The 19,471-nt window shown below is 44.5% G+C and overlaps 1 protein-coding gene across 1 annotated transcript in view; it reads right to left on the minus strand.

Annotated features, from left to right (window-relative positions):
* Positions 1–3,416: 3,416 nt before the first annotated feature.
* NUDT3 (nudix hydrolase 3) overlaps positions 3,417–19,471 on the minus strand; it is a 120,148-nt gene continuing 104,093 nt past the window's right edge. The window contains exons 4-5 of the mRNA XM_050787848.1: positions 18,135–18,219; positions 3,417–12,748 (exon numbers count right to left, since the gene is read on the minus strand). Of these exons, the coding sequence (XP_050643805.1) occupies positions 12,570–12,748; positions 18,135–18,219 (264 nt within the window). The 3' untranslated portion in view covers positions 3,417–12,569. The remainder of the gene's footprint in view (positions 12,749–18,134; positions 18,220–19,471) is intronic.

Raw genomic sequence — 19,471 nt, forward strand, 5'->3', positions numbered from 1 at the left:
TGATCTGGCCTCCCAAAGTGCTAGGATTACAGGCGTGAGCCACTGTGCCTTTTTTTTTTTTTTTGTCAGGTCTCCCTCTGTGTCCTAGGCTGGAGTGCACTAGTGCAATCATAGCTCACTGTAGCCCCCTGCTTCTGGGCCCAAGCAATCCTCCTGCCTCTGCCTCCCAAAGCACTGGGATTACGGGTGTGAGCCACTGTGCCTGGCCGCTATATCATTTTTTCCTGTTTGGTTAATTGATAGTCCCAACACCACTTGCTAAAGATCTCTTCCTTTCCCCACTCAGGTGCATGGTTCCTCTGGCTCCTACCATATTCCCATGTATGCACAGGTCTGTGTTTTGGTCCCCTGCTCACTTTTATTGTCTAATTCACTTCTATTTCTATCCAGCTATTCCATTTATCACATTTAGTTACTGTACCTTTATATTAAGTCTTGATACTGATTGAACATAGGACTTCCATTGTAGTCCTGTGTTTTCCCTGGCAGTTTCTCCAAATTGTCTTAGACATCCTTGGTGCTTTACCCTGTGGTTTTTAGACAAGTTTGTCTAGGTCTTTTAGAAAACAGTTAGCTTCCCTAAGCCTCCATTTCCTTTACCATGACCTATGCCTCATAGGACTGCAAAGACTTAAGTGTAAAACAGTGAACACCACCTGGCCAGGAACACAAGAAACACTGAGTAGATAGTATCATCTTCCCCAAATGCCCAACCTGATGTAGTCACTGTTCTGTTAAAAACATTGTTGGCTTCCCAGGCATGCAGAGTAAAGTTCAAACACAGCCTGCTAAGCCACCTGACCCCAGCTAACCTTTCCCATGGCACCACCTGCCTCTCCCTCCTCCCTGCCCACTATCCCTATCATGTTCCCTGAACACAGTGCTCTGCCTTCGAACATGCTGTCCCTTCACGCTGGGATCCCACGCATCCCTCATGGATCCTCTCAGACGATGCCTCCTTTGAGGAGTTAGGCACTCCCTCGGGCTTCTTGTATTGCATGTATCGCTTTGCATTGTGATTACTTGCGTCTGTAGTGACTTTGTGTCTTATTTAGTGAACTCAGCACAGGCCTTGGCATTTCCAAAGAGGTGCCACCATTTGATAATCACACCCTGACTTTGGTGTCACACACACTCCTTCACTTATTTAACACAATAATCCTGCGAAGTAGACTTCTCCCCCACTGAACAGGAGGGAGCAGGGATGGTAATTTGTTCAAGATCAAAGAGCTTGTCAGCAGGGGAGCAGAGACCTGCATCCTGGGCTAATTCCCAACATTTGTATCTTCTATTACAGCAGGTAGCCTTTGGATGACTGTCCTTCTTCCCTTTTCTCAATTTCTTATCTCCATCTCATCCTTCCATGGTCCTCCCACCTGAGCTCTCTCTGATATTGGTCCTTTCTACTTCACCCCCCCCACGAGACTTACTTTTCCCAGGTTGTCACCTCTCCCATTTCATGCCATCTGTCACCCAAGCAGGTGCCTCTGTGAGGACTGTGTGTCCTAGGTTTAGCACATTGCTGGTATTCAGAACATAGCACATGGAACCTCATGGCTACATCCTCAGATGTTGAGATGTTAGCTTGGTGTCACAAGATCAAGGATATAAAATAAACCCTTCACAGCCTCAATCTGTTGGAAACCAGAAAGCAAGCAAAGCCATGGCTTGTAACACCAGGCTTTCTTGGAACAGTTATCAGGTGTCCAGAGATGGAAGCCACCCCGACTAGGGATGAGCAGTTATTCTACCAACTCAAACTGGCCTAGATGGTCAGTGCTACCACCCGGCATGTCAACAAAGGATGGAGGAAGTGCAATGCTGGTCCCCACAATGACAGGGGCTGCAATGGTGTCCTCAGGGCTGATTTTTCTCTCTCCACCCATGTCCGAAGTTTTGGGGTGTCTCTTTAGAGTTCTTTCTCTCTAGCCACAAGTCCTGCAGGCCATTGGAAGACTAGGCTGCAGAAAGGTAATCCTGAACTTTGCAATTTACCCTCTGCAAATGAAATAGAATCATGTAGTCAATGTGATGATGGATCAGCTTTAGAATGGTCCATAATGATCTGACATGGGCGAGTGGGGAGTTTCCAGAACACTCAAATCCCAATTAGAGGTGGCCAGTTGGTGGTTTCCTGAGTACATCACCTGTATCAGCATGTATGAGCTCATAGCCTCATCATACACACTAAATCTGGCAAAAGGAAGAATCCTTTGATGGAGGAATGAAGGGTGATCATCATGGAATGGACAAAGGAAGCCTGCAGAATCAGAATTTTAGGGGGAGAGTTCTCTGACCAACTGAAAGGGAATTCGTCCTGTGGTAGAATGGTCAACAGGTTATTATTATTGCTCAGTAACCCACCTTCTGCCTAGTTTTGGCCTCCCATACAGCCAGCCAGTACACAAACCAGGTAACTTTGATGTTTACCATCATATAAATGAACCGATTAGCACCTGGGCATATACATTAGTCTCTTACGAGTTAGATTTGTGTGAGTCTTGTTCCTGGAAGCGACTCTCTTCCACTGACCCCATCAGGTTTCTTGGCTTAAAATACTTGACCAGTGGTGATGCCAACAAAGTCCCATCCTAGAGAAGCCAGCTTGTCTTGGCGGATGGGTGTTTCTGTGTGATATGCTGTTCATTCTTGTTTCTATATCCCCCACTGCATTTCCAGTGCACTCCTTGCATGGTATCACAACGGCTTCCAGACTGTTCCACTCCAAACTCTCCTGCTGGCTCCTCCTCAGACATGGTTGATACCACATGACTGCCCTGTTCAGGAACACGCCCATGCATAAAACCAAACTCTCTGGACTGGCTTCTGTGGTTTTCCATAATTTGATCTCATCAGACTTTATTTTCCATTACAGCTCAAACTGTTCCTTCCATTTTGGGACCAGGGGACAGAGCTCACTTAATGCTGCTCTCCCACTGAAGACACTCACCCATTCTCTGCCTGCAAGCCCTACCACTACACAACTTCAAAAATGGCTCCACCCTTCCTGATTCCACCCCACACAGAGGAAGGCAACTTCTTGCGACGCTTCCTTATTCTGAAAGTGGCTCACCTCTTTCCCATTCCAGCTCCTTTGCGCCCCCTAGAAAGCCTCCCTGGCTAAGGGGGACAGGCCCTCTCCTCAGCACTGGGCACTGACCGTCTAACCAGGGCTCTCTCTGGGCACCTGGTTGCAAGGATGGCAAGATACAACAACATGCTGATTTTAATAGCCTCTGGCTTCTCCACTGCATTTCTCACCTGAATGCCCTGCACACCAAATCTTCCATGGGATCACCCTTGACCTCTAGGGCAATTCCCAAGAATCCAGCAGAGGAGTGGGGGAAACCAAAAGACTGACATGAAGGACTCAAGGGAAACCTCTGGAAAGAAGACACCAGACACTAAAAGGGATATGTGTGAAATACTGGTTTTTATTGGTTGGCACAAGATTACAATCTACAGTTTCAATGCCCTTCCCTCCCACACAGCTCAAATGGAAGGAAACTGATTAACACATAGAAAGGAATGGCAGGCTCACAGGTTTAAGCATTTGTTTTTACAAAAAGGAGTGGGATATGGGGGTGGTCAAGTTTTACGGGTAGTAACAACATTCTCTCCAGATGGCAGGGGGTAAGTCTGCCTGTCCTCTGTTGCTGATACCACATAAGGGACATATTAGTAAAGTAGGGAAAGGGTTATATGTGTGGCTGGCCTGTTCTTAAGAGAGGAAGGTGGGATAGTATCTGCTGTGTGCCTGTCTCAGACCAAACCTGGGGCTGAACCAGTGCCCCTTTCTTCTGAGCCCTCCTCCACAACCTGACTGTACTGCCAGCCGCACCCATGGGAAGAAGGTGTGAAGGAAGCCTGAGAACATCTGCCTCGAGAAAAGGAAACAGGAAAACTATTTCCTTCCGCCTTCTCTGGACCAAATTCCACTCCCCTCAGCTCCAGAGAGCGCTGCAAAAATCTTCCTTAGGAACGCTGTGAAGACACGGGGAAGAGGCCAGCCCAGACAGGTGGTCCTGAGCGGGCAAGAAGAAAAGCTTGAACTTTCCATGCAGTACCAAGCAAGATTGTTTTGGAAACACGCAAACAAAAAATGGAAACCAACACCATATACCCACAGGTTGGGTAGCTCCCAAATCCTGGACAGCATTTGGATTGGAGGTAAGGACAATTTTACTCCAGCTCCTTGTTTTATAACCCACACCAGGTGCCAAGAGGTTTAAGGACCAAAACTGACCTCTCTTTCCCTACAAGCACCATTCCTTGGATTCCCAGTTTTGTTGAGCTCATTTGGGGTCATCCTTGCCATCCTCTTCAAAAATGACGCAGCCTCTTGGTGGTTCCATTTTCTATCCCTTTCTACAATTATGAACACACTGTCTAAACAGGAGATCTATATATGCTGTCATCCTGCAGCCCAAGAGATTAGGTGATCGAATGATGAGAAGGCCAACTTACTTGCTTTCCTGGGTGGTCCTGATGGAAATGAACAGCAGCAGAGTTCTGGTGGGACAGAGCAGTCTAGTCTGAGCCACTGTGTGATTCCCCAGGGGACTGGTCCCTGGGTACATGGGTCCCTGGCTCTGTCTCAGTTCCAGAGACATTACTCAACTTGGCCTTTTAAGCCTCAGCTAAAACATATGAGCATGAGGGAAAAGGGACAAGAAATACTTTTGTCCTCTGGAAAAATGTAAACTCAATACATTTTGGCTACTTAGGCTCAAGTCACAGGGTTCCCTGGAAACACTTGTTGAACCTGGCCAAGAGGAGACTGTATATGGATGGCACACCTGGAAAAGGGGAGAAAGCACACTAGTTCATCTCTTTTGTAAGTGGAATGGTCCCAGGGATGTTAACCTTTCTGATGCTGATGGTAGATGAGTGGAGTGGAGGTAATCCTGTGAGAAAACTCCTTAAAAACCCTTAAGCTGTGTGGAGACTACACATCACAGCTGAGCAAACCAAGGTGGGGCCTCACTGCCACCTCAGAGCCCATCCCTGACCACGTCATTGGATAGGATGGAAGACAAAGTCTTTGAAATGGAGGCTGGGCTGGCAAAAGTAAGTATGAAGATGCTACTACTGTCCTTCCACTTCCTCTCTCTGATACACCTAAGAAGGTGAGAGACACTTCAATTCCATTTTACAACAGTTCTCAACATCCTGAAATACTCTTGATTTCCTTAATTAAGCACAGGGAAAACTGGTAAGCTATCTTTCTAACTGAAATTTTACTTATTCTAACCACCAACCTTTTCTTTGATTATCAACCAGTTTGATAGTCTTCAGATCATAAAACAATAGAACAGACCTGACATTTACAAAACTGTACTATTTACTTCTTTTACAGTAGAGTTGACCAATCACTTTTCTAACTATTAATGCAACACCATGCCACTGGGCCCTAGACTCTGATGTTTCTGATCCCTGAGCAACACATCTATGTCCATTCACAGATGGAAGTGAAAGGGTGAGATTCTCAGAGTCTAAACAAAATTCTGGTAGCAAATTGGATTTCTGAAGGGAGAGTCCTCTTAGAAAATTCTGAGCAAAAATGCTCTCAGTCACCAGGGATGGGGTGAGCGGGCAGGTTTCAGTCTGTGAGCTATATAGCTTAGGTACCTGTTACTCCCTTCTGAACTCCATGTTCTTGGGAGGACACAAGCCTCTTGTTCATTAAGCAAAGGCCCTCCAAGTCTCCTTTTTACTTCAGCACTTTGGAAACTCTCCAAGACTTAACTTCAGATCTGGGGAGGTTCTATGTAGAACAGACCTATCCCTTCTTATTCCTGCTCCTGGGTGTCTCCATAATCAGCCGCTACCTTCCCTGGCATAAGTCGTATCTGTTATGCTGCAGGAACTGAGTAACCAAAGCTAGATATCCTTTGGACCACTGATTAGTGACACATTTTCTCCACAACAAAGGGAGGTTAAAGACCAAGGTTTAACCTGAGAAACTTTTTTTTTTGGCAAGACAATAAAGAGGTTAAAGAGGCTATGTGGATCTGTCACTGCTTTAGCTTACCATTTTCAATTTAGCACCAAAGTGCTCAGGAAGACAGGCTCAGATCAGGACGACTTCTTAAAAGGGATTCACAGGCAATCTTACTGGCAAAATGATTTTCCAAAACTGAGCCACTTGCCCCACCCTACAGGGAGGGGAGTAGAGTCTTAAGGCCCAGCATTGGCATTGAGGCATCTTGCTTTTTTCCCTCAGAATTCCACAAAGGCTTAAGAGTGATCTAAATGCCTGGCTGGAAGCTCAAGTCTAGGAGAGCTAATTTACTGCACTGTTGAGATATTCTCTGCAAGGTAGTCACAGATAATAAGCAATTTAGTAGATAATTAATCCAGACAAGAATTAATGTTCTCTGAATCAGTGATTAATATAATCTTCACATCTGGCCTGGCTGGGAGGCTTGGGGGCAGGAAAGGGAGGGTGGAAGAATGGGTAGCACATCAAAATGGTGATGAACAAAATGACAATGCTGCTGTTTGTGTATCCTTTAAAGCCTCCATCCAGGGTTTTAAATGGCGCTTTTTTTGTCTGCTTCCTGATAGGAAGTCAAATAAGTTTTAGTAGTAAGAACTGGGGATAAAAACGAAAGGAAACCTAGAGTTATTAAACAACTGACTGCTGGAGGAACAGAAGCAATGACTTCTTTCTACCTTCTAGGTAGTAATCTTACTTTTTTGGCTAAAAGCACTTTCTTCAGCATTCTGAGTTAACATGGGTTCCCTATAAGCTCCCCTCCCCAGGTGGACAGTCTTATTTTCTAAGACAAGCTCAAACTCACCAAATTATCACCGTAAACAAAGCTTCAGGGAAGAGACATAACTCTTACTTCAAAAGCTTCAGGTCAGAGACAGCCAAAATCACATGACTGCTAGCCTCAGCTCAAGTAGTGTGCCCAAATCATCACAAAATGGGATTCTCTTCCTATTAATTTTTTTTTTTTTTTTTTTGAGAGAGAGTCTTGCTCTGTCGCCTAGGCTGGAGTGCAGTGGCGGGATCTCGGCTCACTGCAACATCTGCCTCCCAGGTTCAAGCGATTCTCCTGCCTCAGCCTCCCGAGTAGCTGGGACTATAGGAGTGTGTCACCACACCTGGCTAATTTTGCTATTTTTAGTAGAGACGGGGTTTCACCATACTGGTCAGGCTGGTCTTGAACTCCTGACCTCGTGATCCACCCGCCTTGGCCTCCCAAAGTGCTGGGATTACAGGCGTGAACCACCGTGCCCGGTCCTCCATTTATTAATTTATAAGGGGACTAGGAGGACAAACTATTTGATTAATTTGAAGGTGAGAGGTATCATTTTCTCAGATGCTCCAACTAGGCTTCTCACATCCCTCAAAGGTTATCAGCTAAAGACAAGAGTTTCTGAGGCTAATGCAAAAACATGGTCAAATGTGAAACCACCCTTTTAGAGGCAGGGTTTGTGAAAGGCTGCTGGCCTCCAAAGGACAGCATGCCTAAACTCTCTGGGCTCCCAGGACCTGTGGTGATCTCAAGTCAACCTGATACTTGAGATATCAGGTTGCACAGATAACAGTATCTTTTAGGGATTGCAGCCAATGCTCCCCAATTCACTTTTTTTTGTTTTAATACCTTAAAATATCAAGTGTTTCATTTTTAGGTGATATTCCAAGTGACACAGAAACACAGCTCTCCTGGATGGTGAAGTCTCCGCTGCAAAACTCACCAAACAGCACAGAGGATGACTCTGGGGTCCTCTCCCACTTGCTCCAAGTTAGGTGGGTGCCCTGATGAAGGCAAGGCTGAGTCACTAACATGCACAGCTCCACATCCTGGAAGCCTCTGCAGCCTCGAGGAGACAGGCTCTATCCAACAGGACTCCGAATAAATGCCTGCTGCCTCAACTGGGCAGTCTGACCTCTATCCACCGTCTTTAAGAAACAGAAGGGCCATCTGCATTATTTAATCACCGTTCAATAATGTCCTCCCTCCCCATAGCTGCTTGAGTTAACTGTCTCACAAGTGTCCTATGTTTTGTAAAGATGAGGGTTATTTTCTGAAATGCAGATGAGACTAGGATAAAGCTGTATTATCAATTACAGCCAACTCTCATTTCTCTTAAAGCAAAAATTCATCCCACTGTGATTTCTCCAGGTATTTCCTTTAATTCTAAATCCACCCTTGATATTAGAGAATATTAAAATCACACACAGTTGTGGCAAAAATCACAATGTGGCTATTAAATCCTTTTTGTGAACTAAAAAATGTGCATGTGGCTTAGGCTCAGCTGTTTTTTTTTTTTTTTTTTTTTTTAAAGATGAGGATGGGGACTCCAACAAAGGCATTAAGAAAGTACTAGATGAAATGAGAAATAGGTGAAGGATAACATGTGAAACGTACACTCAGGTCTAACAAGTACCTATTACTTCTCTGGTTAAGAAGGTTTAGCAGGAGCCCCCAATGAGCACTGTATGTAGAGAAAAGGGAAGGAGCAGGGGGAGGAACGGATTGGCACAGAATTTTTTTCTTCTTTTAAAAACCACAGAGGGTGACTTTTTTCTTCTAAGCAAGCAAGCCTAAGAGACAATACATGGGCTGGCTCCTAATATCAAAACAAAATATTTCTTTGCCACAAAGGAACTTGACTATGTAGCAACACATTTACAAAACTACTGCAAAACACTCCCAGAGGGCAGTGACCTACTCTGCTCCCCAGAGGCTGCAAGAAGCAAGGCCTCAAGTGCCTCACGTTCCATGGGGCTGTGCAGCACAATGCAGAAGGTGGAAATCCTGCTGTGACACCACCCTCGAGACCTTCTGCAGCCTGAGAGGCAGTGATACTCCCACACCCTCTGATCCTTCCAGATGGCTCAGCCTAGACCTAGCAGTGAGAGAGCCCTCTCTATGCAGGGCGGATGGAGTGGTGGACACTTGCAAAAACAAAACAGTCAATTCACTAACTGTTCCATCCTGTTATATTTGCAATGAGGAAAATTAAGATTCCTGTTTCATGGGCTGCACTGTTTCTGGAAGGCTACAGAAAATCTAACATGGTTGACACCTCCTGGTAGCCCTTCTGTCCTCCTACACACACACACACACACACACACACACACACACACACACACACACATACACATATATATATACACACACAGAGAGACAGAAGAGAGGAGAAAATCCTGGTCCAAAAGACCACATGACCTTACTAGTGTTTCCCCAATGATTGTAATTTATAAACTAAAAAATTTTTTAAATCCACTGCTATCTTTTTCTGTCCTGAGTTTGGTAGACTTTAATGGATGCTCTAGCAATAACCAGAATCTAGGACATGCAAATTCACTGTGAGCAAGAGGCTAGGGATCTGCCCTAAACATAGGAATCTGTTTCTACCAAGTCTGAATGAGGTCAGCACTGGTAGAATTAATGACAAATCAATGTCAATGAAATATTCTGCAAACAGGGTAGTTTTTGTGCTTTCTTTTGATTCTTTTCTTTGGGGAGATAAAGGTATTGCAACCATGGGTCTAACTAATGTATCACTAAAGGACTGTGATGATATTCTCAGTAAAGACGGCCATGGTGTTTACAGTGCCAGGGAGGGAAAATCCCCGATCATCAGAATCCCAATGCAACAGAAAACAGCACCAGTTTCAACAATTCTGATGTTGGACAAAGCCTCTTTTTGTCAGTTAAGAAAGCATAAGCACAGTGTCTCAGTTAATTGCATTAACAGGAATCCATTCATGTCACTGAAAAATACTTGTTGGCACAGTTCACTTTCCTGACCCAAAGACACCAACAACAATCAAAACTGCCCTTTCAGGGTAGTATATTATTACACTAGCCCAGTCAAAACACACTCAGACCATTAACAAATGTATACATTACTGTTAGCACTGCAGGTCTGTTTTATTTTCTAATTTATTTATTGACACAGAGTCTCGATCTGTCACCTAGGCTGGAGTGCAGTGGCGTGATCTTGACTCACTGCAACCTCCGCCTCCCAGGAAGGTTTAAGTGATTCTCATGCCTCAGCCTCCCAAGTAGCTGGGATTACAGGCGTGCACCATCACGTCCAGCTAATTTTTGTATTTGAGTAGAGACAGGGTTTTGCCATGTTGGCCAGGCTGGTCTCAAACTCCTGTCCTCAAGCGACCCACCTGCCTTGGCCTCCCAAAGTGCTGGGATTACAGGTGTGAACCACTATGCCCGGCCCTGCAGTTCCTTTTTTTAAAGAGTATTGACTGTTTTCCTGCAAAGGACTTTCAAATCCATACCATAAAGGTAGTATTTATCTGGAAGAATGTGTTTCTTGAATTCCACTTAGCATTTGGTTAAATCTACTTTATTTTGCTCTTTATTTGAACAGAACTTTAGAATGCTCTAGGTCAGGATAAGAAACAGTGTGTTCGTTTTTAAGAAGGATATGTGAATAGGAAGTTGGCATTCAGACTCAAGTTCCACAGTGGTGTTCTTCTCCAATGGGACCTCTCCTTGGGGATATAATTCCTTTCCCAGAGGTATCATGGTATCCCAAGAATACAACTGCTCTTTGGCTCTGTGTTTCAAGATTGGGAGAGAGGATGTAAACTAAGAGTACACAGCAATTTTTTTTTTCTTTTTTGAGATGGAGTTTCACTCTTGTTGCCCAGCCAGGACGACAGTGGTGCAATCTCGGCTCACTGCAACCTCTGCCTCCCGGGTTCAAGCGATTATCTCGCCTCAGTCTCACAAGTAGCTAGGATTATAGGCGCCCACCACGCCCAGTTAATTTTTATATTTTTAGTAGAGACAGGGGTTTCACTATGTTGGCCAGGCTGGTCTCAAACCTCTGACCTCAGATGATCCGCCTGCCTTGGCCTCCCAAAGTGCTGGGATTACAGGTGTGAGCCACCATGCCTGGTGAGTAGACAACAAAATTTAAAGTTCACCAACTGATGTTCCCAAAAGTGCTGAACACTAAATGACACAGGCCTATGAGGTACATACATTTCTTTTAGTAGGAGGGAAAAGTAAAAGTTTTTCAAAGTTTGAGTGCTTTATTAGAATTTTTAAATAAGGAGAACTACGATTTTAATTTCACATCTTGGCTAAGGAGATGACACTGGGGTACAGAGATAATCTCTTGTTCTAAGCCAGGGATCAGTCAGTGTACTCCTCCCTATCCCTCAATCTCAAGACCCTCTTACTTCCGAACTAAACAACACAATTGGCAAATGAAGCCAGCACGAAACCTGTATCAAAAAACAACAAAACTCTGCAGTGAGCCAGTGTATTATGTAACCACTGTAATAAGTGATTACGTGGCTTCCCATATGGACCTTTCATATCCTGGTGGGAGATGGGAGACCAGTTTAATAGCTCTGAGCATGCTTCATGGTGCAATCACAAGTGTCGTGCCATTACAAAGACAAGCAAGCAGGTGAATTTCCCCAGTGTACTTTTCAGGAACACGGTTACCCAGTTCGGGGACGGGACTACATTGATGCACCTGCAAAGTACAGTTGGATGCTTCAGAGCACAAGGACAATATCCAGGTCAGCACGGTGTAAGGCATATACGGACACAAAGAGAGGTCGTTGTCGGTAATAAGTAGCATTACGGAAAAGATTCCAAACCAGCAGGACAGAAATGGTACCTGATGCTCCAGTTTTTTAGATAAGCAATCTCAAGAATCCAGTTCAAACCCTACTGTCAACATGTGGGGCAGAATTCAATTTCTATCATTGTTTTTACAGATCTGGGCTGAGACATTTGTTCCTAGCTTGGTTAAAAAAATAATAATAAAATAAAGGTTTCTTCCTGTTTCTTTCTTGGTATGGAAATACAGCTTAAAGAAGGAAAGGCCATGAGTCCTGGGAGCACTATGAAGGTAGCTAAACACTTCCCATACCTACAGTCAACGACTGGGAAATAGAGAGAGGACAGGGCAACCTGCCCAGCCACTAGCATCAAAAACGAAAAGGTATATTAATTGTGAGGCTCTCAATTCCAGAAATGCCCAAATTAAAAGAGAAAAAAATCTTGAAAAATTAAACAAATTTCTCTTTCTACAAGTCATTTATTTACATATTATATGTCCGATATATAATGTGTAGATAAATGTATCCTGCAGTGGAAGTGACCACTCTACTGAACTGTACAGCATATTATAGGACAAATTCTTGAAAGATTTCATCTTATACTGGTATCTTTTAATAAAAAAAAATTGAAAATCAAAGAAAACGTCTGGCCAGGGCTAGGATAAGACAAAGAGGAACACTTCAGAATCCAAGGCAGGGGAAGGCTGTTGGCCTCTCTTCAGAGGACTGCAGGGGTAGGAAGAGGGAGGGACAGATCATGCACAAAAGTACTTACAAATTACACACCCAACCCCCACCCCACAATAAAAAGAGAAGAAAAAGCCCCATCACTTAACACCAAACAGCAACATTATCAATACACCCTTTCTTTGCTGCCCACCATGCCTTATTTGAAAGAAGAGGCCTGTGACGAGAAGTGGAAAGAGCCAGGGTGAGAGGGAAGATTTGCATTTCAGTCTAGTTTCCAATTTCCATTTCTCTTACAGGAAGTCTTCAGTCATCTGATGCCTGACATCGAGCTCTGAGCAGAAACCGAGTATGTGGTGGCCACGACTGGGGTGCCATTGTTGGCTGAGTAGCCTTGCCTCAGTGTTTCAAAATATGATGCCTGCACGGGTTTGTGATACTGAAGCACTTTTATGGCATCTTCTATTTTAAACCATTCCCTCTTCCTTCCTGTGGAGGCAGAGAGAAAAGAAACTAGTACAAGAGCAATAAGGTTTCTGAGCCTAGAACTTTTTTTTTTTTTTTTTGAGACGGAGTCTCGCTCTGTCGCCCAGGCTGGAGTGCAGTGGCACAATCTCGGCTCACTGCAAGCTCCGCCTCCCGGGTTCACGCCATTCTCCTGCCTCAGCCTCCCGAGTAGCTGGGACTACAGGCGCCCGCCCCTGCGCCCGGCTAATTTTTTTCTATTTTTAGTAGAGACGGGGTTTCACCATGGTCTCGATCTCCTGACCTTGTGATCCGCCCACCTCGGCCTCCCAAAGTGCTGGGATTACAGGCGTGAGCCACCACGCCCGGCCTCTGAGCCTAGAACTTTTGAGAAAATGTAGAAAACGTTAAAGCAATGTTTCTTAATACTTTTTTTCCTTACAAAAGTAACTCAAGCGCACTTCGTATGCTTCAAATATTATACAAATGTCTAATGTAGAAAATAGGCGAGAAACCTGAAAACTGAAGAGCTAAGAGTAATTGTGTAAAACCTGCCCTCCAGAGAGAACTATGGCTAGTGTTTTCCTCCTGCCCTCCTGGGTCTCTGAGCTTTCCTTGCTTGCACATACATAGGGATCAAAGCCCAGCAGCATCCCCATCTCTTGTAAAAAACTGACATGAGGGCCTGACGAGGTGGCTCATGCCTATAATCCCAGCACTTTGGGAGGCTAAGGTGGGCGGATCGCTTGAGCCCAGGAGTTTGAGACCAGCCTGAGCAACATGGCAAACTTGTCTCTACAAAAAATACAAAAATTAGCTGGGCATGGTGGCACAAGCCTGTAGTTCCAGCTACCCAGGAGGCTGAGGTAGGAGGATCACCCTAGCCCGGGAAGTTGAGGCTGCAGTGAGCTGTGATTGCGCCACTGCACTCCGGCAGGGTGACAGAGTGACACCCTGATCCAAGCAGGGGGAAAAAGAAAATCAACACAAACATCAGCTTCCAGAATTACTAGGATGGCTGGTTTGTAATCACTAATTTATTTAAAAGTTTTCTTTTAAGAGTGAATGTACTGACATAATAGAAAAAAAAATTTTACATATATATATATATAGAGAGAGAGAGAGAGAGAGAGAGACGGAGTCCTGCTCTGTCGCCCAGGCTGGAGTGCAGTGGCCTCCCGGGTTCATGTCATTCTCCTGCCTCAGCCTCCCGAGTAGCTGGGACTGCAGGCGCTCGTCACCACTCCTGGCTAATTTTTTGTATTTTTAGTAGAAATGGGGTTTCACCATGTTAGCCAGGATGGTCTCGATCTCCTGACCTCGTAATTTGTCCACCTCGGCCTCCCAAAGTGCTGGGATTATAGGCGTGAGCCACCACCCCCAGCCAGAAAATATTTTTTAAAATAAGAAAAAACAATCTCAATACAATCACACTTCTATTTTTCAGTTTATTTTCTTACTCTTTTCTAGTCCACGCTTTAAAATCCTTTATATTTTTTCTCTTATAAAAGTAATAGGTACCCATAATTTTGTAAACCAGAGAAGACCACTCTCAATACCCTAGCACAATTGCCTTTTTTGCATATACTTGAAAAAGAAACAATCTTGAGATAACTAAAATTGGATCATGCTTTCAGGTGCTCCGAATCCTGACCAGCTCTGCTAGAGTGTTATGGTCAGGAACAAGGACTCTGAAGCCAAAGTGCTGGGCTCCAATCACATAAATGGCTCCAATGAGCTGTGCAGCCTCAGATAGCTGTGCTCCTGCTCCATTTTCCTCATCTATAAAACAGACAATAAATAGGGCCTATCTCACAAGTTTGTTGTGACGATTAGTATGCAAAGCACCTGAAGAGTACCTGGCTGCTAAAAGTATGTACTACTGAATTTGCTTTTTAATTTTTGTTACTGGTTCTTTTTTTCTTCACATTCTTTTTTCTTTTCTTTTTTCTTTTTTTTTCCCCAGAGATAGGATCTCAGGCTGGATTGCAGTGGTATGATCATAGTTCACTGCAAACTCAAGCTCCCAGACACGAGGAATCTTCCTGCCCCAGCCTTCCAAGTAGCTAGGACTACAGGCACACGCCACACCTGCTTCTTCTTCTTTTTTTTTTTTTTTTTGTGTAAATGAGGTCTCAAATTCCTGGCCTCAAGTGATCCTCCTGCCTTAGCCTCCCAAAGTACTTGGAATTACAGGCATGAGCCACCACGCCTATCCTACGTCACACTGTTTCTTAAGCAATCTATGTTATGAAAAAAATATGACATTGCCTTGCTAGGAAGGTTAAGGCAGGACTGCTTGAGCCCAGGAGTTTGAGGCTGCAGTGGGCTGTGATCCACCGTACTCCAGTCTGGACAACAGAGTGAGACCCTGTCTTTTTTTGGTCAGACATTTATGGCTGCGTTATATCTTAATATCTAGAATGGATGTACTATCATTCATTTAACCATTTCCACATCACTGGACATCAATTGTCTGTGATTATTATTGAGACAGAGTCTCAGTCTGTCACCCAGGCTGGAGTGCAGCAATGTGATCCTGGCTCACTGCAACCTCTGCCTCCCAGGCTCAAGCGATTCTCATGCCTCAGCCTCCCAAGTGGCTGGGATTACAGGCACCCACAACCATGCCCAGCTAATTTTTGTTTGTTTATTTATTGAGACGGAGTCTCACTCTGTCATGCAGGCTGGAGTGCAGTGCCATTAGCTCATTGCAATCTCTGCCTCCCGGGTTCAAGCAATTCTCCTGCCTCAGTCGCCAAGTAGCTGGGACTACAGGTGTACACAACCACGACCAGCTAATTTTTGTATTTTTAGTAGAGATGGGGTTTCAGTATGTTGGCCAGGCTGGTCTCGAACTCCTGACCTTAAGTGATTTGCCTGCCTCAGCCTTCCAAAGTGCTGGGATTACAGGCATGAGCCACCATGCCCAGTGATTTTAATTATTATAAATAATCCTGTTTTTAAAAAATGTTCCCCATTTTTTCTTTCTTTTTAACCATCTAGGGAAAGATATCTAGCACAAGGACTACAAAAATAGAGCTTTTGAACTTTCAAGGGCTCCTGATTTATACTGCAAAAGTGCTTTACAGAAAGGCGACACTGATCCCGAGTCCTGCTTGTGTCTGTCAGGATGTCAGTCTCACTACATCCCTGCCAATATTAGCTTTTCTTTAACATTGACTTTTTTTTTTTTTTTTGAGACAGTCTTTATCTGTTGCCCGAGCTGGAGTGCATTGGCATACTCTTGGCTCACTGCAACCCCCACCTCCCGGGTTCAAGCGATTCTCCTGCCTCAGCTTCCTGAGTAGCTGAAATTACAGGTGTGTGCCACCACGCCTGGCTAATTTTTGCATTTTCAGTAGAGACGGGGTTTCACCACATTGGCCAGGCTGGTCTCGAACTCCTGACCTCAAGTGATTTGCCTTTCTCAGCCTTCCAAAGTGCTGGGATTACAAGCGTGAGCCACTGCACCAGGTGGTGTTAAACTATGGTGTTTAACAGCTGTATAACATTCCATCAGACACACGTCATTCATTGATTTGTCGTTCACTGAGTTATACATTTAAGATGCAATTTTTAACCGGTAAGAAAAATGGTAGTAAGATCATCTGAAGGAAGGCTCCATAGGCTTGTCATATTTTAGATTATTTCATTAGGGTCAATTATCAGAAGTGGGAGTACAAGGTGAAAGGTTTGTTTGAATATTAATAGAGCAACGGTACCTAAAAAAGTTAGTATCACAAGTGTGTGACTCCTGCCTGACAGAGTGCTCTGAGGATAGGGCCACACCACACATCCATTGCTGTCTCCTTTTCTGGCGCTAGCACAGCTGTCAGGGAGTCTGTTTTCAGCATATCCACAATGAATTTATTTCCTTGAGCACCCTGCATTATTACTAGATACAAAGCCATCAAGAGCCAAAGGGCTACGAACTGCCCAGAGTAACAATGTGAGGGGCATGGCAGCAAGGAAAACACTAACATTAAAGGGAGAATGTTGGCAAGTAAATTTTATCTGTCTGCCAATTTGTAACGGAAATTAGTGTTTTACTTTCTAGAATATACTTTCCTTCAGAGGTAAATAATCAAACCGTGAACCAACCTTTGCACCACCACAGTTTATAGTTCAAAAGATGTAAACATAATGGCCATCTGAGATAAAAGAAAATGACTCCTTTGGGAGAAAGCTGGGTGTACCTAAAGAGTGCACTCAGCACCCTTTTATAAAAGTTCATAAGCCGGGCGCGGCGGCTCACGCCTGTAATCCCAGCACTTTGGGAGGCGGAGGAGGGTGGATCACCTGAGGTTGGGAGTTCGAGACCAGCCTGACCAACACGGAGAAACCCCGTCTCCACTAAAAATACAAAATTGGCTGGGTGTGGTGGCACATGCCTATAATCCCAGCTACTAGGGAGGCTGAGGCAGGAGAATCGCTTGAACCTGGGAGGCGGAGGTTGCGGTGAGCCGTGATCGTGCCATTGCACTCCAGCCTGGGCAAACAAGAGTGAAACTCCGCCTTAAAAAAAAAAAAAAAAAAAATTCATAAATTTTATCATTTTTATATTCATATAAAACATGAAAAATATAAAAATATATATTGTAGATATATCATATAAGAATAAAACTAGAAACTACCTGCACTATTCTGCATCTACTAAATGATTTCTAGAGGGACTCACACTACCAAACAAACAATTTTCTCAATAGGAACAAGACCAGGGTCCTGCTCTCACTTACGGTCCCCACGGCCAGCAGTGAGCCTGGCATGGCGGAGGCCCTCAATCAGTATCTGCTCAGGAGGTGCAGAAGTATAGCCCGTTTGGGAAGGACTCAGTTTGATTTTAGAAGCAACATTTCTTATTTTTAGGGGTCATGCTTCTATTTGTGGACCATATACTCACTTCAGATTCCATTTAAACATTTCAAAATACTATCGGGTTCAAAATGTACATGCTTGTTTTATTATACACATCCCTCAATTATTTCTATTTTTTATCCAGTTCTTGTTTTTTTTTTTGTTGTTCGTTTTTGAGACAGTTTCACTCTGTTGCCTAGGCTGGAGTGCAGTGGCATGATTATGGCTCAATGTAACCTCAACCTCCCAAGCACAAATGATCTTCCTGCCTCAGCCTCCCGCAAGGTCCCACAAGCTGGGACCACAGGCATGTGCCACCACACCCAGCTAATTCTTCTGATTTTTGTAGAGATGAGGTCTTACTAGGTTGCCCAGACTGGTCTTGAACTCCTGGGCTCAGGTGATCCTCCTGTGTTGGCCTTCCAAAGTATTGGGGTTATAGGTGTGAGCCACTGAGCCTGGTAAGCTCTTGTTTCTGGTTCTGGTAATGACCTGTGGCATGGCAAGGGCTGGTTGTGAGGAGCCCTTTCCAGGCTGTCTGAAGATGGCTTACCAATGTTAACTGAGTCTTCCCAGTCTTCCAGCACTTCAGTGACAATGAGCACATAGACATACGTCCTGTGCTTCCTCTCCTGGTTCTGAAGGGCAAAGAGAGAAGGACAGAGAGAGTTTTTCCTTAGAAAGCTGGAATTACTTAAATGAAACACACTCTTAAGCATATGTCCAGAGAGCTTAGACACAAAGATTCTAAACTTTTACTTTTTATGGTTCTACATGATTTAAAACAGGCCACACTTGAATTTGAGGGTGTGCTCTTTGCCTGGACTTCTAAAACCAAGTATTTATATTGTTTTTGCCTCCCCTTCCCCTAAACACAACTTCACAGGAATGCTGTGACTCCTTAAGAAAAAGGCATCATGTAAATTTAGCTAGAACACCAGGGAAAGCACTGTCGATGGGTGGGCCACCACAGAGGTCTCAAACTTCAGTGACCCCAGCAAGGCAAACAAGCTGAGTGTGACACACACACACACACACACACCCACCCACCCCTTTTCCCACTAACCCCACTTACCTATTTTTTTGAGAGAGGGCCTTTGTCACCCAGAGTGGAGCGCAGTGGCATGATCATGGCTCACCGCAACCTTGACCTTCCTGAGCTTAGGTGATCTTCTCACCTCAGCTTCCTGAGTAGCTGGTACAGGCATGCACCACCATGCCTGGCTAATTTTTGCATTTTTAGTAGAGACAGCGTTTCACCATGTTGGCTAGGCTCGTCTCAAACTCCTGACCTCAAGTGATCTGCACGCCTAGGCCACCCAAAATGCTGGGATTACCTATGTGAGCCACCGTGCCCAGCCAATTTTTGTATTTTTTTTGTAGAGACAAGATTTCACCATGTTGCCCAGGCTAGTCTTAAACTCCTAGGCTCAAGCGATCCTCCCATTTTGGGCTCCCAAAATGCTGGGATTACAGGCATGAGCCACAGTGCCCAGCCACCTTTTAAAAAGTTTTATTTATTGCCGGGGCGATGGCTCATGCTTATAATCCCAGCACTTTGGGAGGCCAAGGTAGGCGGATCATCTGAGGTCAGGAGTTCCAGACCAACCTGGCCACCATGGTGAAACCCTGTCTCTACTAAAAATACAAAAATTGGCCAGATGTGGTGGCGGGCACTTGTAATCTCAGCTACTTGGGAGACTGAGGCAGGAGAATCGCTTGAACCTAGGAGGCAGAGGTTGTGGTAAGCCAAGATCGTGCCATTGCACTACAGCCTGGGTGACAGAGCAAGACTCTGTCTCAAAAAAAAAAAAAAATTATTTATTTACATAGCTATTTTTTCATTAGAGATCTTTCTTCTGATATTTTTATTTTTAAAACTTTTTGTAG

This window comes from Macaca thibetana, chromosome 4 (assembly GCF_024542745.1).
Source record: "Macaca thibetana thibetana isolate TM-01 chromosome 4, ASM2454274v1, whole genome shotgun sequence".
NCBI lineage: Eukaryota > Metazoa > Chordata > Mammalia > Primates > Cercopithecidae > Macaca > Macaca thibetana.